Raw genomic sequence first — 14,216 nt, 5'->3', positions numbered from 1 at the left:
GTCGAGGGAGAGCCAGGAGGCCCCTAGACATAATAGATTGCTGGCTAATCCCACCAAAAATGGCAGGTTTGGCAAACAATAGGCCTAACGTGTATGGGGGCCTTTAAGATTTCCCCTACATGGAAAAAAAACAAAAAACTTTTTGACTAAAGTGTTAAGCACACAAAATGACAGGTGGAGCATGTAGACTGTACTTTCACTACCCTATGAAAAAAATCTAAACCTTAGAATATATGCTGATGTGCTTGCAGAACCTGAAGCAAAATTGTACACCTGGAATAACAGTTCTCCCAGTAACGTTTTTGAACCATGTTAAATTATTTTACACCGCAGGGCAAGCAAAAGGCGTCAGTATTTAGGAAGTGAACAGCAGACAACGCAACATACAGTAAGCAGATCTTCTACCTACTAATTTTACAGTTTTATGGACTCTGGAAATATATACGGTAATAGACAGGACGTTATCACATTGCTACACATACTATAGACTAAAGCTGGCCATACGCACTATACTTTTGTTAGCCGAATCCACCGACACCCACCAGTGGAAACACCAATGTGTGTGGGGAGCTTCTGACTCTTCCCATGATGTCGGGGGAGACAAGGAACGGGTGAAATACATTTTTTTGCCCGAACCTTTTTTTTATCTGGGGAGATAAGCCCCCGACAGAAGTGTCTGACAGCAGCTTTCTCTGCTCACCCTATAGAATACACAAACAAATTCGGCCGAGACGAATGTGTATGGGGAAGCCAGGAGGAAGAGATGGCTAACCCATCGTTTGGCCGATAGCTATTGAATGTGTATGGCCAGCTTAAAGCTGCTAATCTACTAAAAACATAATAGCTAGAGAACTATTTCCACAATTATGTCACCCAAAGTCAGGTAACTAATTTACTTAACTTTAAATAAATTAAAGGGGTATTCCGGCAAAAAAAAAAACATTTATAACCTATCCACTGGATAACAGCTGTTTCCATTATGTCCATAGAATTTGACTGAAGTGGTAGCATCTATGCTCAATTGGTTCCATTCAAACTCCTCCTTGCAAAGGACATTCAGTTGGGGGGACTGGGGTCCCTCATTCCAGTGATCCAGGGGTCAATCTAATTGGATCAGTGATAAATGTTTTATCCGGGAATCTCTCTTTAAAATATTTCTCTTTATTGTGGTGTGCTTTTAAAAACTAGGCCGATGGGGTTTGCTCATCTATTAAATATTACAAACTGCACCTGTCGACTGAACGTCAATGTATGTATAAAATTTCCCAGCTTTACGTTATAACACCAATGTCATAGCCCTGCCATTATTTGTAAGGAAAATAAGAAAAACACACACATAGCATGCAATAGTGAGAGCAGTACAGAAAAAGAGTCAAACAGCCTTCTTACAGACGGCACTCTTTTTCTTCTGACTTCATTCTCAGCTGACATAAGCAGCAACTCAAGTTCCTTTATCCGTTTTTCCTTATCAGGGTCATCCACATCAACAAAGGGCTGCTGAGAGGCATGTAAAAGAACCAGAGAAGAGGGGAAACAACAGTCAAGGAGACAGACAGAGGAGAATCCACACAGTGGTAGTTTGGGAAAGTGCAGCACAATGAGGGTGATCAATAGATAAAAGACAGCCAATGCTGCACTTCAATATTGTACAGGTGAAACTCCAAAAATTAGAATATCGTGCAAAAGTCCATTTATTTCAGTAATGCAAATGAAAAGGAATTGCATTAATGCAGCTTAAAATTTGAATTTTGTGAAAAGGTTCAATAGTCTAGGCTCAAAGTGTCACACTCTAGTCAGCTAATTAATCCATACCCCCTGAGCAAAGGGGACCTCAAAATTGTGACTTTGGGGTTTTCATAAGGTGTAAGCCATAATCCATAATCATCCAAATTATAACAACTAAAGGCTTGAAAAATCTCGCTTTGCATGTAATGAGTCTATAATTACTAGTACAGATGTAGTTCTGTTACTTCCCTTTCACCACATGACCAGGATTATGTTCATAACCTCTATGGGAGTTGAACTAGCAGCCATATCATGTCACAGATATAACAAAGTTACAATACAATAAATAATTATATATGAAGGTATACCCCATAAGAACATGCCTAATAATACTGGTCTGTCTAGTCTGTATGTATTCACACAGACATGTTGTACAGTAAACTTTACCTGAATAAAGGCATAAGAGTTCTGCATGCCATCGATGCGGCCGTCATCAGAAGAGAAGTAATGGTATCCTGGAATCTGAGGACAGCGAACAAACAACACATTTAACTTTTGGCAACGTACAATAAATCGTTGACTAGGCGCATTTCAACCTATTAGTCTTACTTCGGCCAAGGACTGTGTTTTAGAAATGTAATTAAACGATATGCATGACAGAGGCCTGACCCAGAGACCCCTTGCTTCATGTGCTACCCTCTTACCCCATGTCACCTGTAAAGCATTTATTGCTTAAAAGGGGTTCTGTCATCAGATACGTCGCAATAAAACGGTCTCACCTGAGACATAGGAGCTCGACAGTTCACAATTAGTCTTGGTCCCATCTTCCTAGGTGCTTGCATTCGTAAGAAAATTGGTGTTTTATAATATGCAAATGAGTCCCCTAGGTGCACTAAGGGCAGTGGCGTCCATCCCTGTACAGCGCGTGTGCGCGCTGAACGAGCACCCGTGAGACTTCACGACCAGGCACGAGCATGTCTTCACTGCCTGGCCCTGTCAGTCAGTGCTGGCGGCGCAGCATGAAGGGCAATAAGCGGAGCCTCTGTGAGCAAAGAGGTGCAATGGCTGCTCATTTGCATATTATAAAACATCAATTTTCTCGAGAATACGGGCGCCTAGCAGGAGGAGACCAAGACCATGATGTTCAACTGTCAAGAGCACATGTCTCAGGTGAGATGGTTTGATTGTGATGTATCTGATGGCAGAACCCCTCTAAACAGTATGTGGTAGGTCTTTGCAACTAGATAATGGACACAGACAATTGTTCTGATTTGCTAAACCAGTCCCTGTCTAAATAGTACCTCAAGCACCAAACTAAAGGACAGGTGGGGCATACAGTGGAGAGGTAGGAGAATGTTTGCTTACCTGTCCCTCACCGATAGATGAGAAACATGTATATAGTTCTATAAGTACAAGACGCAAGCTCGGGGGCCAAACTGCATTAGAGACCATGTTAGAGAATTAGGTCACATCTAGCTCGCCATCAGTTCCACTTTATTTATGTAGTCTAAAATCCTCTGTATTTTTTAGCTACTTTTTGCCCATTTTCCCCACATAAAGACTATTCTCATGTTGTACACTTCGCCATCTGGTTTTCCTATAGAGCAATTCTCAGGCACTCCAACCAATGTCTTGTAATTGACCCTTACACTTGGTACTTTAGAATAAACCATAGTATGTTACAAACTGGGCCTCTGTTACATTACTCAAGCTCTGTCAGGTCATTATCCTACTTTTTTTGGGGGGGTTAACACATAAGGATCTGCGGATAAGAAGAGAAAAGATGAAGACTGAGTCGTGAAATACTCTTAAAAACAAGTTAAAGAAAAGGAAACAATGAAGAACAGATGGAGTGTGAACAAGAATGGGGAAAGTCATGTCAAAGAGAATAAAAGAATTTTAAATGAGAAGTGGGTGGTCAGCAAAATAGTAGAGGCACGGAGGAGAATAATCGCGAAATACACATGCACAGTATTCATCTACAGATCTTGTCAGGTTAGGACTAATTCAAATATAGGAAATTTCAAGAGGACTGGTAAAAGAAGTATAAAAAAATTGTATATTGGAGCAAAGAAAACGCACGTGGCCCAGACACACACCATCCCCAGGGACAGCAGCACAGAGAGGCAGAGCAGCTGAACAAAATGGGCGATTCTTCCTAGATGACAGTGACGGATGAATGTATGAAGTAGTAGTACAGAATGCCATATGGAAAGAGGAGCCTAGGGTGGAGGTTAACTACAAAGAGCATGCCGCAAGAAAGGGAAGGAGTGGACTGATGAGACACGGAATGAAGGCATCCTCCTCGGTTCACTAAGAATGAAAAGAATCTCGATTCTTAGTGAATAGAATGAAAGCTGAAGATGCCTCCATGGCGTGGACATTAAAGGTGCACTTTTAAGGACGGAGAAGGTAAAACATATGGAAAAAGAGAGAACATTTACTTGAGATTGGAGGGGCACATAGTACACGTTCTGTGCCTGCAAATGAGCCAGTGCAGCACAAGCTCTATGATGCTGTTTGGAACGGTGTTCCTTCTCCGTTAGATCCTGCAAATATCCCTCCTGTTCAACTTTGCGCTTCATAGTAGAATTCCAATGATTCTTTATAGAATTATCGGTCCTAGAAAAAAAACGTGGTAGATCACTTTATAAGCGTTACATGGTCACCATGTGGGTCAACAGTCATACACACTTTAAAGAATGGATACCCAGGCATTCCAACTGCACCACTCAAGCACTTGTGTAGTCTGAAAATGTCTTTGGTTTGACAACCACAAAGCACGAGAAATGTCAGACTATGAGAAATTCTGGAATTTGGAACATTCATAGAATAGTACGTAAGAACAGTGAACCTTATAACAGCCCAAGATAAAAATGTTAGCACTCAATCAATTTATTGCTTTAGGCTGGAATCACACAAGCAGTTTTCGTGGCAGGTTTTCAACCCAAAGCTATGAGTGAATCCAAAGAGAAGAAAAGCACACGGTTGGGTTCACATGTGGTGTTTACCCGTCACAGTTTAGGCCTTGGAAAAACACAAAGAACTAAATTCTATTTTATTGATTTTAGCAAAACTGGGCTTGTTTCACATCTTCACTGGAGGCTCCGTCACAGATTCCATCATATTTCTAAAAAAATAAATAAAATAAAATAATAATAATAATAATAAATAATAATAATAATAATAATAATAATAATAATAATAATAATAATAAAGAGCCCGACGGACCCCATTATTTGGCTCAGGACGTGGATAAAACCACAATGAAAGCGCAACTAAGTAACAAATACCAATTACAATCACATAGTGAAACCTCATCTAATTTTTTTAGAAATCCATGAGGCTTTATAATGTGCTCCATTATGATTTTCTAGTGTGGTTTTCCACCACCTTGTGTAACATACCCTAAGGGAAGACTGAGGCTTCTCTCTTTTGGATCCACTCCAATGCTTGGCACAAAAAACTGCATCAAAAACTGCCACAAAAAAATTGTATGTGTGATTCCATCCTGAGTCAGAGCAATTTCCTAACTGGCTCTGTCTGCTGTTCTCAATGATATCACATTTCTAAACTTAAACCAAATGTCGCATTAAAGGAATCTCATCAATGTGTATGTGTAAACTGGGCAAAGTGGATATCCACCTAAAACAGATGCCCAGCTTGTTGTATAAAAATTACCTTCCTGGAAGCAGTTTGGCAATTTCAGCCCATCGGTTTCCAAGTCGTTTATGAGCATCGTAGATTATGCGGTCCTCGTCTAATGTCCAAGAAGACTTTTTCACTTCTGGATTTAGGTGGTTGTGCCATCGCTCTCGGCACTGCTTTCCAATTCTCCCTTTCAAGTGCTTTGCAATAAGAGACCACCTTTTAGGACCATATTTATGAACCAATTCAATCACCTAATATCCAGAAGGAGGAAGATGTGATTACAAGGAATCCACAATATGGTGTCCAAATAATTCAGCAAAAGAATGCATAGGTTTTACGCTTTTATACATTTTTTAAATAGCTAAATAATACAAGTTTTTTTTTATACATGCATGGCTACTGATTATTGCATTATTCTTAATCTTGCATTATTAAATGATTATATACATGATTATTATTACATTTCATTATTATTACATGATTGCAATATTATTATTACATTATTGCATTATTACATGCTTATATACATGATTAATATTACATTATTATTGCATTAGTACATGCTTATATACATGATTACATAATTGCAATATTATTATTACATTATAATATTACATGCTTATAAACATGATTACTGTAACACACTCCAAGCACATTGACGCTAAGACAGCATACACTATAATTATGAAAAAGGAATGGCATAGCTGATACATTTTTGTGAATTACACCTAAAAAAACTTTGAAGCGTCTGTATTACCGCCCTGATGAGAGCCATGTCCCCGTTCATCGTTTCGCAGGCATAGTGCAGTACTTTTAGCACTTGCTGTGACTAGATGCAGTTGAATGAGCGGCAGAGAGCTGCGATACCAGGCACACCAACCACAAACCATACAGCATTGAGTCTGGTAAACAATGAAGAGGATGCAACACTCATCAGAACGCGGTGGTCCCTTGGGCCAGCTAATCGGTAGGGGTGCCGGGAGTCAATTGGATATTGATGGTCTATCCTAAAAATAGGCATCAATATCGGAGAACGGGAAAACCTTAAAAAGAAACACACACATGAATGCAGGGCCTAAGGACCCAATCTCTATCTTACCCTTTGATCCTCCTCTCTGGTCCAAGGTCCCTTCACAAGTTCAGGATTCAAAACCTTCTGCCAACGATGCTGACACTGAATATCTGATCGGTTCTAAAAGGGAGACCAGTGTATGAATATAAAGCCACAATGATGGCAATATAGCTACTTCCACTCCATAAACCTGTTTTACAGGTTCAGGTCCCTGGTATGAGCTCATAATTTGGTCACATGCTTGTTAGTTGGCACAGAGTAATCCATGGTTGTCATTAAAATATACAATGCTCCCTACAAAGCTCAGACACAGATTAATCTGGCCACACATTGTCCAATTCTTCATACAAACAGGGCAGTAGGACAATGGGAGATATAAGGCTGGGGCTACACACCAATCTTGGCCACAACATCTGTCGCACAACCAAGATAGATGTGTACACTCGTGGCCAAAAGTTTTGAGAATGACACAAATATTAGTTTTCACAAAGTTTGCTGCTAAACTGCTTTTAGATCTTTGTTTCAGTTGTTTCTGTGATGTAGTGAAATATAATTACACGCACTTCATACGTTTCAAAGGCTTTTATCGACAATTACATGACATTTATGCTAGGGATCAACCGATTATCGGTTTTACCGATATTATCGGCCGATATTCAGTATTTTGACAGTTATCGGTATCTATTTTGCCGATATACCGATAACGTATTGGGAACACAGAACGCACTGCTCTCAGCGCTCTCTGTGTTCCCTCCGCAGCACAGGGGAGAAGGAAGCAGTGTCTCCCTCCCCCTGTGCTGCTGCTGCCGCCAATGAGAGGAGAGAAGACAAGAGGAGGGGAGGGGTTATGGCCACTGCGCCGCCAATGAAGATAAGTCTGTCAATCATTCATATACAGGAGGCGGGAGCTGGCTGCAGAATCACATAGCCGGCTCCCGACCTCTATGAGCGGTAGCTGCGGTCCGCGGTAGTTAACCCCTCAGGTGCCGCGGATCGCAGCTACCGCTCATAGAGGTCGAGAGCCGGCTATGTGATTCTGCAGCCAGCTCCCGCCTCCTGTATATGAATGATTGAGAGACTTATCTTCATTGGTGGCGCAGTGCGCCCCCCCCCCCCCCCCCAGTATTAATCATTGGTGGCGCAGTGCGCCCCCCACCCCCATCCCAGTAGTAAAAACATTGGTGGCGCAGTGCGCCCCCCCACCCAGTATTAATCATTGGTGGCAGTGGCCACAGGATCCCCTCTCCCTTCCTCCTCTGATCGGAGCCCCATCAGTGTAATCCTGGGGCTCCGATCGGTTACCATGGCAGCCAGGACGCTACTGAAGCCCTGGCTGCCATGTTCAGCTCCATGCTGCTGTGTGCACAGAGCACAGGGCAGCAGGGACAGTGTGAGGTCCTATTCACCCTGATAGAGATCTATCAGGGTGAATAGGACAAGGGTTCTAGTCCCTAAGGGGGCTAAGAGTTAGTAAAAAAAAAAACACAACAAAAAAAACCCACAAAAATCTTAAGTATAAATGAAAAAGATTTACAAGAAAAAAAAAAAAAATACACGTTAACAATAAGGGTCCATTCACACGTCCATAAGTGTTTTGCGGATCCACAAAACACGGACACCTGCAATGTGCGATCCGCAATTTGCGGATCCGCACATCACAGACACTATAATAGAAAATGCCTTTTCTGATCCGCAATTGCGGACAAAAATAGGACATGTTCTATTTTTTCCAGGAACGAAATTGCGGAACCCGAAAAAACGGATCCCGAAAAAAAGGATGCGGATCCCGGAAATGTGGATTTGCATCCGTTCAAGCCCCATTGAAAGTGAACGGGTCCGCAAATTGCGGAACGAATGCGGACCCAAATTACGGACGTGTGAATGGACCCTTAACATATTAATTTTCAGCAGATTTGTGTAGGAAATTTTTTTTTTTATCAAAAATGAAAATTCCCAGAATAAATCGGTATAAATTATCGGCTATTGGCCTGAAAGTTCACAAATTATCGGTATCGGCCCTAAAAAATCTATATCGGTCGATCCCTAATTTATGCAAAGAGTCAGTATTTGCAGTGTTGGCCCTACTTTTTCAGGACCTCTGCAATTTGACTGGGCATGCTCTCAATCAACTTCTGGGCCAATTCCTGACTGATAGCAACCCATTCTTTCATAATCACTTCTTGGAGTTTGTCAGAATTAGTGGGTTTTTGTTTGTCCACCCGCCTCTTGAGGATTGACCACAAGTTCTCAATGGGATTAAAGGGATTCTGTCACCTCCCCTAACCGAAAATCCGATTTTAAAGCAGTCATGCAGCACAGCTTACCTTGAATCGGATGTGCTCTTTTATCTTGTAATCTGTCCAGTAGTTTATGATATTATGCACCCTGCGTATAATAATACCTATTTTCTCCAAAAAAATAAGGATTTCTTTCCAGGAGGGAGGGTGGGGAAAGAAATCGCTGGCTGGCTTCACTCTGGCAGGCAGACCGGCTGGAGAAAACGCAGGGTGCAGCAGCCGATCGGCAATCCTCTGCGCTTCCTCACCAGGCTGACTGAGGGAAGAGAGAGCATCTGACGTCACTGGGCTCGGCGCATGCCCAGTGACAAAGATGAAGCTCCTGCCCTCAGTCTCCTGCAGATTGCACTGGCGCAGCCCTCAGTGGGTACTGCGCCTGCGCGAGAGTTAGTTCGGCCGTGAGGGAGGGGGAGGAGAGGGATGAGAGGCTGTGGGCGGTTAGGCAGTTGGAAGGAAGGCGTTTTGGGCACCGTAAGAGGGGCGGTACTGGGCACACTAAAGCTAACAAAACGCCCCTCTGGGCACCTTCAGGGCTAATTTACATAAACATAAAAGTCGTTTTTATCATAAACTACTGGACGGATTACAAGATAAAAGAGCACAGCCGATTCAAGGTAAGCTGTGCTACATGAATGCTTTAAAATCTGATTTTCGGTTAGGGGAGGTGACAGAATCCCTTTAAGATCTGGGGAGTTTCCAGGCCATGGACCCAAAATGTCGACGTTTTGGTCCCCGAGCCACTTAGTTATCACTTTTGCCTTATGGCACGATGCTCCATCGTGCTGGAAAATGCATTGTTCTTCACCAAACTGTTGTTGGATTGTTGGAAGAAGTTGCTGTTGGAGGGTGTTTTGGTACCATTCTTTATTAATGGCTGTGTTTTTGGGCAAAATTGTGAGTGAGCCCACTCCCTTGGATGAGAAGCATCCCCACACATGATTGGTCTCAGGATGCTTTACTGTTGGCATGACACAGGACTGATGGTAGCGCTCACCTTTTCTTCTCCGGACAAGCCTTTTTCCAGATGCCCCAAACAATCGGAAAGAGGCTTCATCAGAGAATATGACTTTGCCCCAGTCCTCAGCAGTCCATTCACCAAACTTTCTGCAGAAGATCAATCTGTCCCTGATGTTTTTTTTTCGAGAGAAGTGGCTTCTTTGCTGCCCTTCTTGACACCAGGCCATCTTCCAAAAGTCTTCGCCTCACTGTGCGTGCAGATGCGCTCACACCTGCCTGCTGCCATTCCTGAGCAAGCTCTGCACTGGTGGCACTCCAATCCCGCAGCTGAATCCTCTTTAGGAGACGATCCTGGCGCTTGCTGGACTTTCTTGGACGCCCTGAAGCCTTCTTAACAAGAATTGAACCTCTTTCCTTGAAGTTCTTGATGATCCTATAAATTGTTGATTGAGGTGCAATCTTAGTAGCCACAATATCCTTGCCTGTGAAGCCATTTTTATGCAACGCAATGATGGCTGCACACGTTTCTTTGCAGGTCACCATGGTTAACAATGGAAGAACAATGATTTCAAGCATCACCCTCCTTTTAACATGTCAAGTCTGCCATTTTAACCCAATCAGCCTGACATGATCTCCAGCCTTGTGCTCGTCAACATTCTCACCTGAGTTAACAAGACGATTACTGAAATGATCTCAGCAGGTCCTTTAATGACAGCAATGAAATGCAGTGGAAAGGTTTTTTTGGGATGAGGTTAATTTTCATGGCAAAGAAGGACTATGCCAGGCATCCTCAAACTGCGGCGCTCCAGCTGTTGCAAAACTACAACTCCCAGCATGCTTGAACAGCCTACGGGTATCAGCCTACAGCAGGGCATTGTGGAAGTTGTAGTTTTACAACAGCTGGAGGGCCGCAGTTTGAGGATGCCTGGACTATGCAATTCATCTGATCACTCTTCATAACATTCTGGAGTATATGCAAATTGCTATTATAAAAACTTAAGCAGCAACTTTTCCAATATTTATGTAATTCTCAAAACTTTTGGCCACGACTGTAGCTCCAGCATTGAGCACAGTGATGATGCCAAGATTTTATTCATATGGCGCCAACATATTCCACAGTGCTACACAGAGATCGCCATCGCTCGTATTGGTCCCGTATTGGTCCCTGTCTCCATTGGGGCTCACAATCTAAACTCCAAGGTAACCTGTTTGTTTTTAGAGTGTGGGAGCTGACCGGATCATCTGGGGGAAAAGCATGCAAACACATACAAACTACAAGTCTGAACCTAAGATCCAGCAAGGGTCAAACAGTGCCACCATTCTGAAGTACCGGAAGATATACTTACAATGACACTGATAATTCTCCTCTTTCATAAGTCCTGGATGGATAAGGTTTCTAGTAACCTTAGCATGAACACCTTTAGATTATTATACATACAATTAGATGGCAATGCTCCATTATCTATAGGATGACCAATAGTCCAGCACTGGTCTAAGTTTGCATGATCCTTCTTTAGGCCTCATGCATACAACCATTCATTTCTATGGGGCTGCAAAAAATTAGGACAGCACACAGAGGTCACCCATCTCCGTAAATTATAGAACATGTCATATTTTTGTCTATTTTCCGTGCAAGAATAGCCATTTCTACTGTTGGGTGTAATAAAAAAATGGCAGAATGCACCTGGCTAGTGTCCATGGTTTGCGGACCACAAAATGGATAGTCATGCGCATAAGGCCTTATGCTGAGGATACAAATACTTCTGTTTTCACCTGCCTGCATTTGCCTTTTGCTGGACAATAGTAATTTTCAGAAAAGTGGGCAACATTTTTCACATTATTTTTTTTTCTCAATGAGATGTACTGATAGTAAGGTAAATAGCAGTTATTGTGACCAGGTCAAAATAGGTTACCAGGTTAGCGCGTCCATACTGCGCTCACTCTGTTATTACTGATAATTTACAGGATTTACAGAAAACTTACCATAAAATGACAAGCCACAAGAGCCCAGTCATCCGTCCCATGCTGTTCAACTAATTTCTTCAGTTTTTCATCCTGTAAAAAACAAACAAAAAAAAAGAAAAAAACGCATTCTTAATGAAAACTGAAGACTACAGGAAGAGCTGCAATTGTAAGACACAAGAAGCATGTAAACGGCACCTCTTCTTTGGACCATTTGACTCTGTTCCAGACTTTCTTTACAGTTTTCTGCACTGGAACCTCATAATCATGGTCAGCATAATGAAGATCGTCATCTTCATCCTCGCTAAAGACAGAGAAGGGGAGAGATTTAGTGCAAAGATAGGTTATGGAAGCACGTACATGCATACTTACCAACGCTTAGGTGGTAAAAACGGGGCATCCAAAACCCTGGCCCTAGGAACGCCCAAACTCTAACCAGAAACGCCCACTTCTGGGCAGGGATATTGTTAACTCCACCCATTTTCAGCCCAGGACAGCCTAAAATTTGCCAGGACTGTCTCTGAAAATCAGGGACAGTCCCTTCAAATTCGAGACAGTTATCAACTATGATACATGCCACATAGGCAGTTAACCCCTTAAGGACACAGCCTTTTTACACCTTAGGACCAGGCCATTTTTTGAAAATCTGACCAGAGTCCCTTTAAGTGCTGATAACTTTAAAACGGTTTGACTTATCCAGGCCGTTCTGAGATTGTTTTTTCGTCACATATTGTACTTCATGACACTGGTAAAATGGAGTAAAAAAAAAAATTTTTTTTGCACCAAGAAATACCTAATTTAACAAAAATTTGAAAAAATTTTGCAAATTTCAAAGTATCAGTTTCTCTACTTCTGTAATACATAGTAATACCCCCAAAAATTGTGATGACTTTACATTCCCCATATGTCTACTTCATGTTTGAATTGTTTTGGGAATGATATTTTATTTTTTGGGGATGTTATAAGGCTTAGAAGTTTAGAAGCAAATCTTGAAATTTTTCCGAAATTTACAAAAACTCAATTTCTAGGGACCAGTTCAGGTCTCAAGTCACTTTGCGAGGCTTACATTATAGAAACCACCCAAAAATGACCCCATCTAAGAAACTACACCCCTCAAGGTATTCAAAACTGATTTTGCATACGTTGTTAACCCTTTAGGTGTTGCACAAGAGTTATTGGCAAATAGGGAGGAAATTTGAGAATTTCATTTTTTTGTCTAATTTTTCATTTTAACCCATTTTTTCCACTAACAAACCAAGGGTTAACAGCCAAACAAGACTGTATCTTTATTGCCCTGACTCTGCTGTTTACAGAAACACCCAATATGTGGCCGTAAACTACTGTACGGCCACACAGCGGGGCGTAGAGTGAAAGGTGCGCCATATGGTTTTTGGAAGGCTGATTTTTATGGACTGGTTTATTTACACCATGTCCCATTTGAAGCCCCCTGATGCACCCCTAGAGGAGAAACTCCCTAAAAGTGACCCCATCTAAGAAACTACACCCCTCAAGGTATTCAAAACTGATTTTACATACGTCGTTAACCCTTTAGGTGTTGCACAAGAGTTATTGGCAAATGGCGATGAAATTTGAGAATTTCATTTTTTTGCCTAATTTTCCATTTTAACCCATTTTTTCCACTAACAAAGCAAGGGTTAACAGCCAAACAAGACTGTATCTTTATTGCCCTGACTCTGCTGTTTACAGAAACACCCCATATGTGGCCGTAAACTACTGTACGGGCACACAGCGGGGCGTAGAGTGAAAGGTGCGCCGTTTGGTTTTTGGAGGGCTGATTTTGCTGGACTTTTTTTGGCACCATGTCCCATTTGAAGCCCCCCTGATGCACCCCTAGATTATAAACTCCATAAAAGTGACCCCATCTAAGAAACTACACCCCTCAAGGTATTCAAAACTGATTTTACAAACTTTGTTAACCCTTTAGGTGTTGCACAAGATTTAATGGAAAATAGAGATACAATTTCAAAATTTCACTTTTTTGGCAGATTTTCCATTTTAATATTTTTTTTCCAGTTACAAAGCAAGGGTTAACAGCCAAACAAAACTCATTATTTATGACCCTAATTCTGTAGTTTACAGAAACACTCCATATGTGGTCGTAAACCGCTGTACGGGCACACGGCAGGGCGCAGAAGGAAAGGAACACCATATGGTTTTTGGAAGGCATATTTTGCTGGACTGGTTTTTTTGACACCATGTCCCATTTGAAGCCCCCCTGATGCACCCCTAGAGTAGAAACTCCAAAAAAGTGACCCCATTTTAGAAACTACGGGATAGGGTGGCAGTTTTGTTGGTACTAGTTTAGGGTACATATGATTTTTGGTTGCTCTATATTACACTTTTTGTGCGGCAAGGTAACAAGAAATAGCTTTTTTGGCACCGTTTTTTTTTTTGTTATTTACAACATTCATCTGACAGGTTAGATCATGTGGTAATTTTATAGAGCAGGTTGTCACGGACGCGGCGATACCTAATATGTATACAATTTTTTTTATTTATGTAAGTTTTACACAATGATTTCATTTTTAAAA

The 14,216-nt window shown here is 41.7% G+C and overlaps 1 protein-coding gene across 9 annotated transcripts in view; it reads right to left on the bottom strand.

Moving 5' to 3' along the window:
- Positions 1 to 14,216, bottom strand: part of MYBL1 (MYB proto-oncogene like 1) — a 49,563-nt gene that overhangs the window by 21,150 nt on the left and 14,197 nt on the right. For 5 of the 9 annotated variants that reach the window (XM_040432705.1, XM_040432711.1, XM_040432709.1 and 2 more), the window contains exons 2-8: positions 11,863 to 11,968; positions 11,686 to 11,757; positions 6,476 to 6,568; positions 5,407 to 5,627; positions 4,170 to 4,347; positions 2,173 to 2,247; positions 1,390 to 1,497 (exon numbers count right to left, since the gene is read on the bottom strand). In XM_040432705.1, coding sequence (XP_040288639.1) covers positions 1,390 to 1,497; positions 2,173 to 2,247; positions 4,170 to 4,347; positions 5,407 to 5,627; positions 6,476 to 6,568; positions 11,686 to 11,757; positions 11,863 to 11,968 — 853 coding nt within the window. The remainder of the gene's footprint in view (positions 1 to 1,389; positions 1,498 to 2,172; positions 2,248 to 4,169; positions 4,348 to 5,406; positions 5,628 to 6,475; positions 6,569 to 11,685; positions 11,758 to 11,862; positions 11,969 to 14,216) is intronic. The other 4 variants (XM_040432707.1, XM_040432708.1, XM_040432712.1 and 1 more) reach the window with 2 other exon arrangements.

Source organism: Bufo bufo, chromosome 5 (genome assembly GCF_905171765.1).
Source record: "Bufo bufo chromosome 5, aBufBuf1.1, whole genome shotgun sequence".
NCBI lineage: Eukaryota > Metazoa > Chordata > Amphibia > Anura > Bufonidae > Bufo > Bufo bufo.
This window is presented reverse-complemented; position numbering and strand designations above follow the sequence as displayed.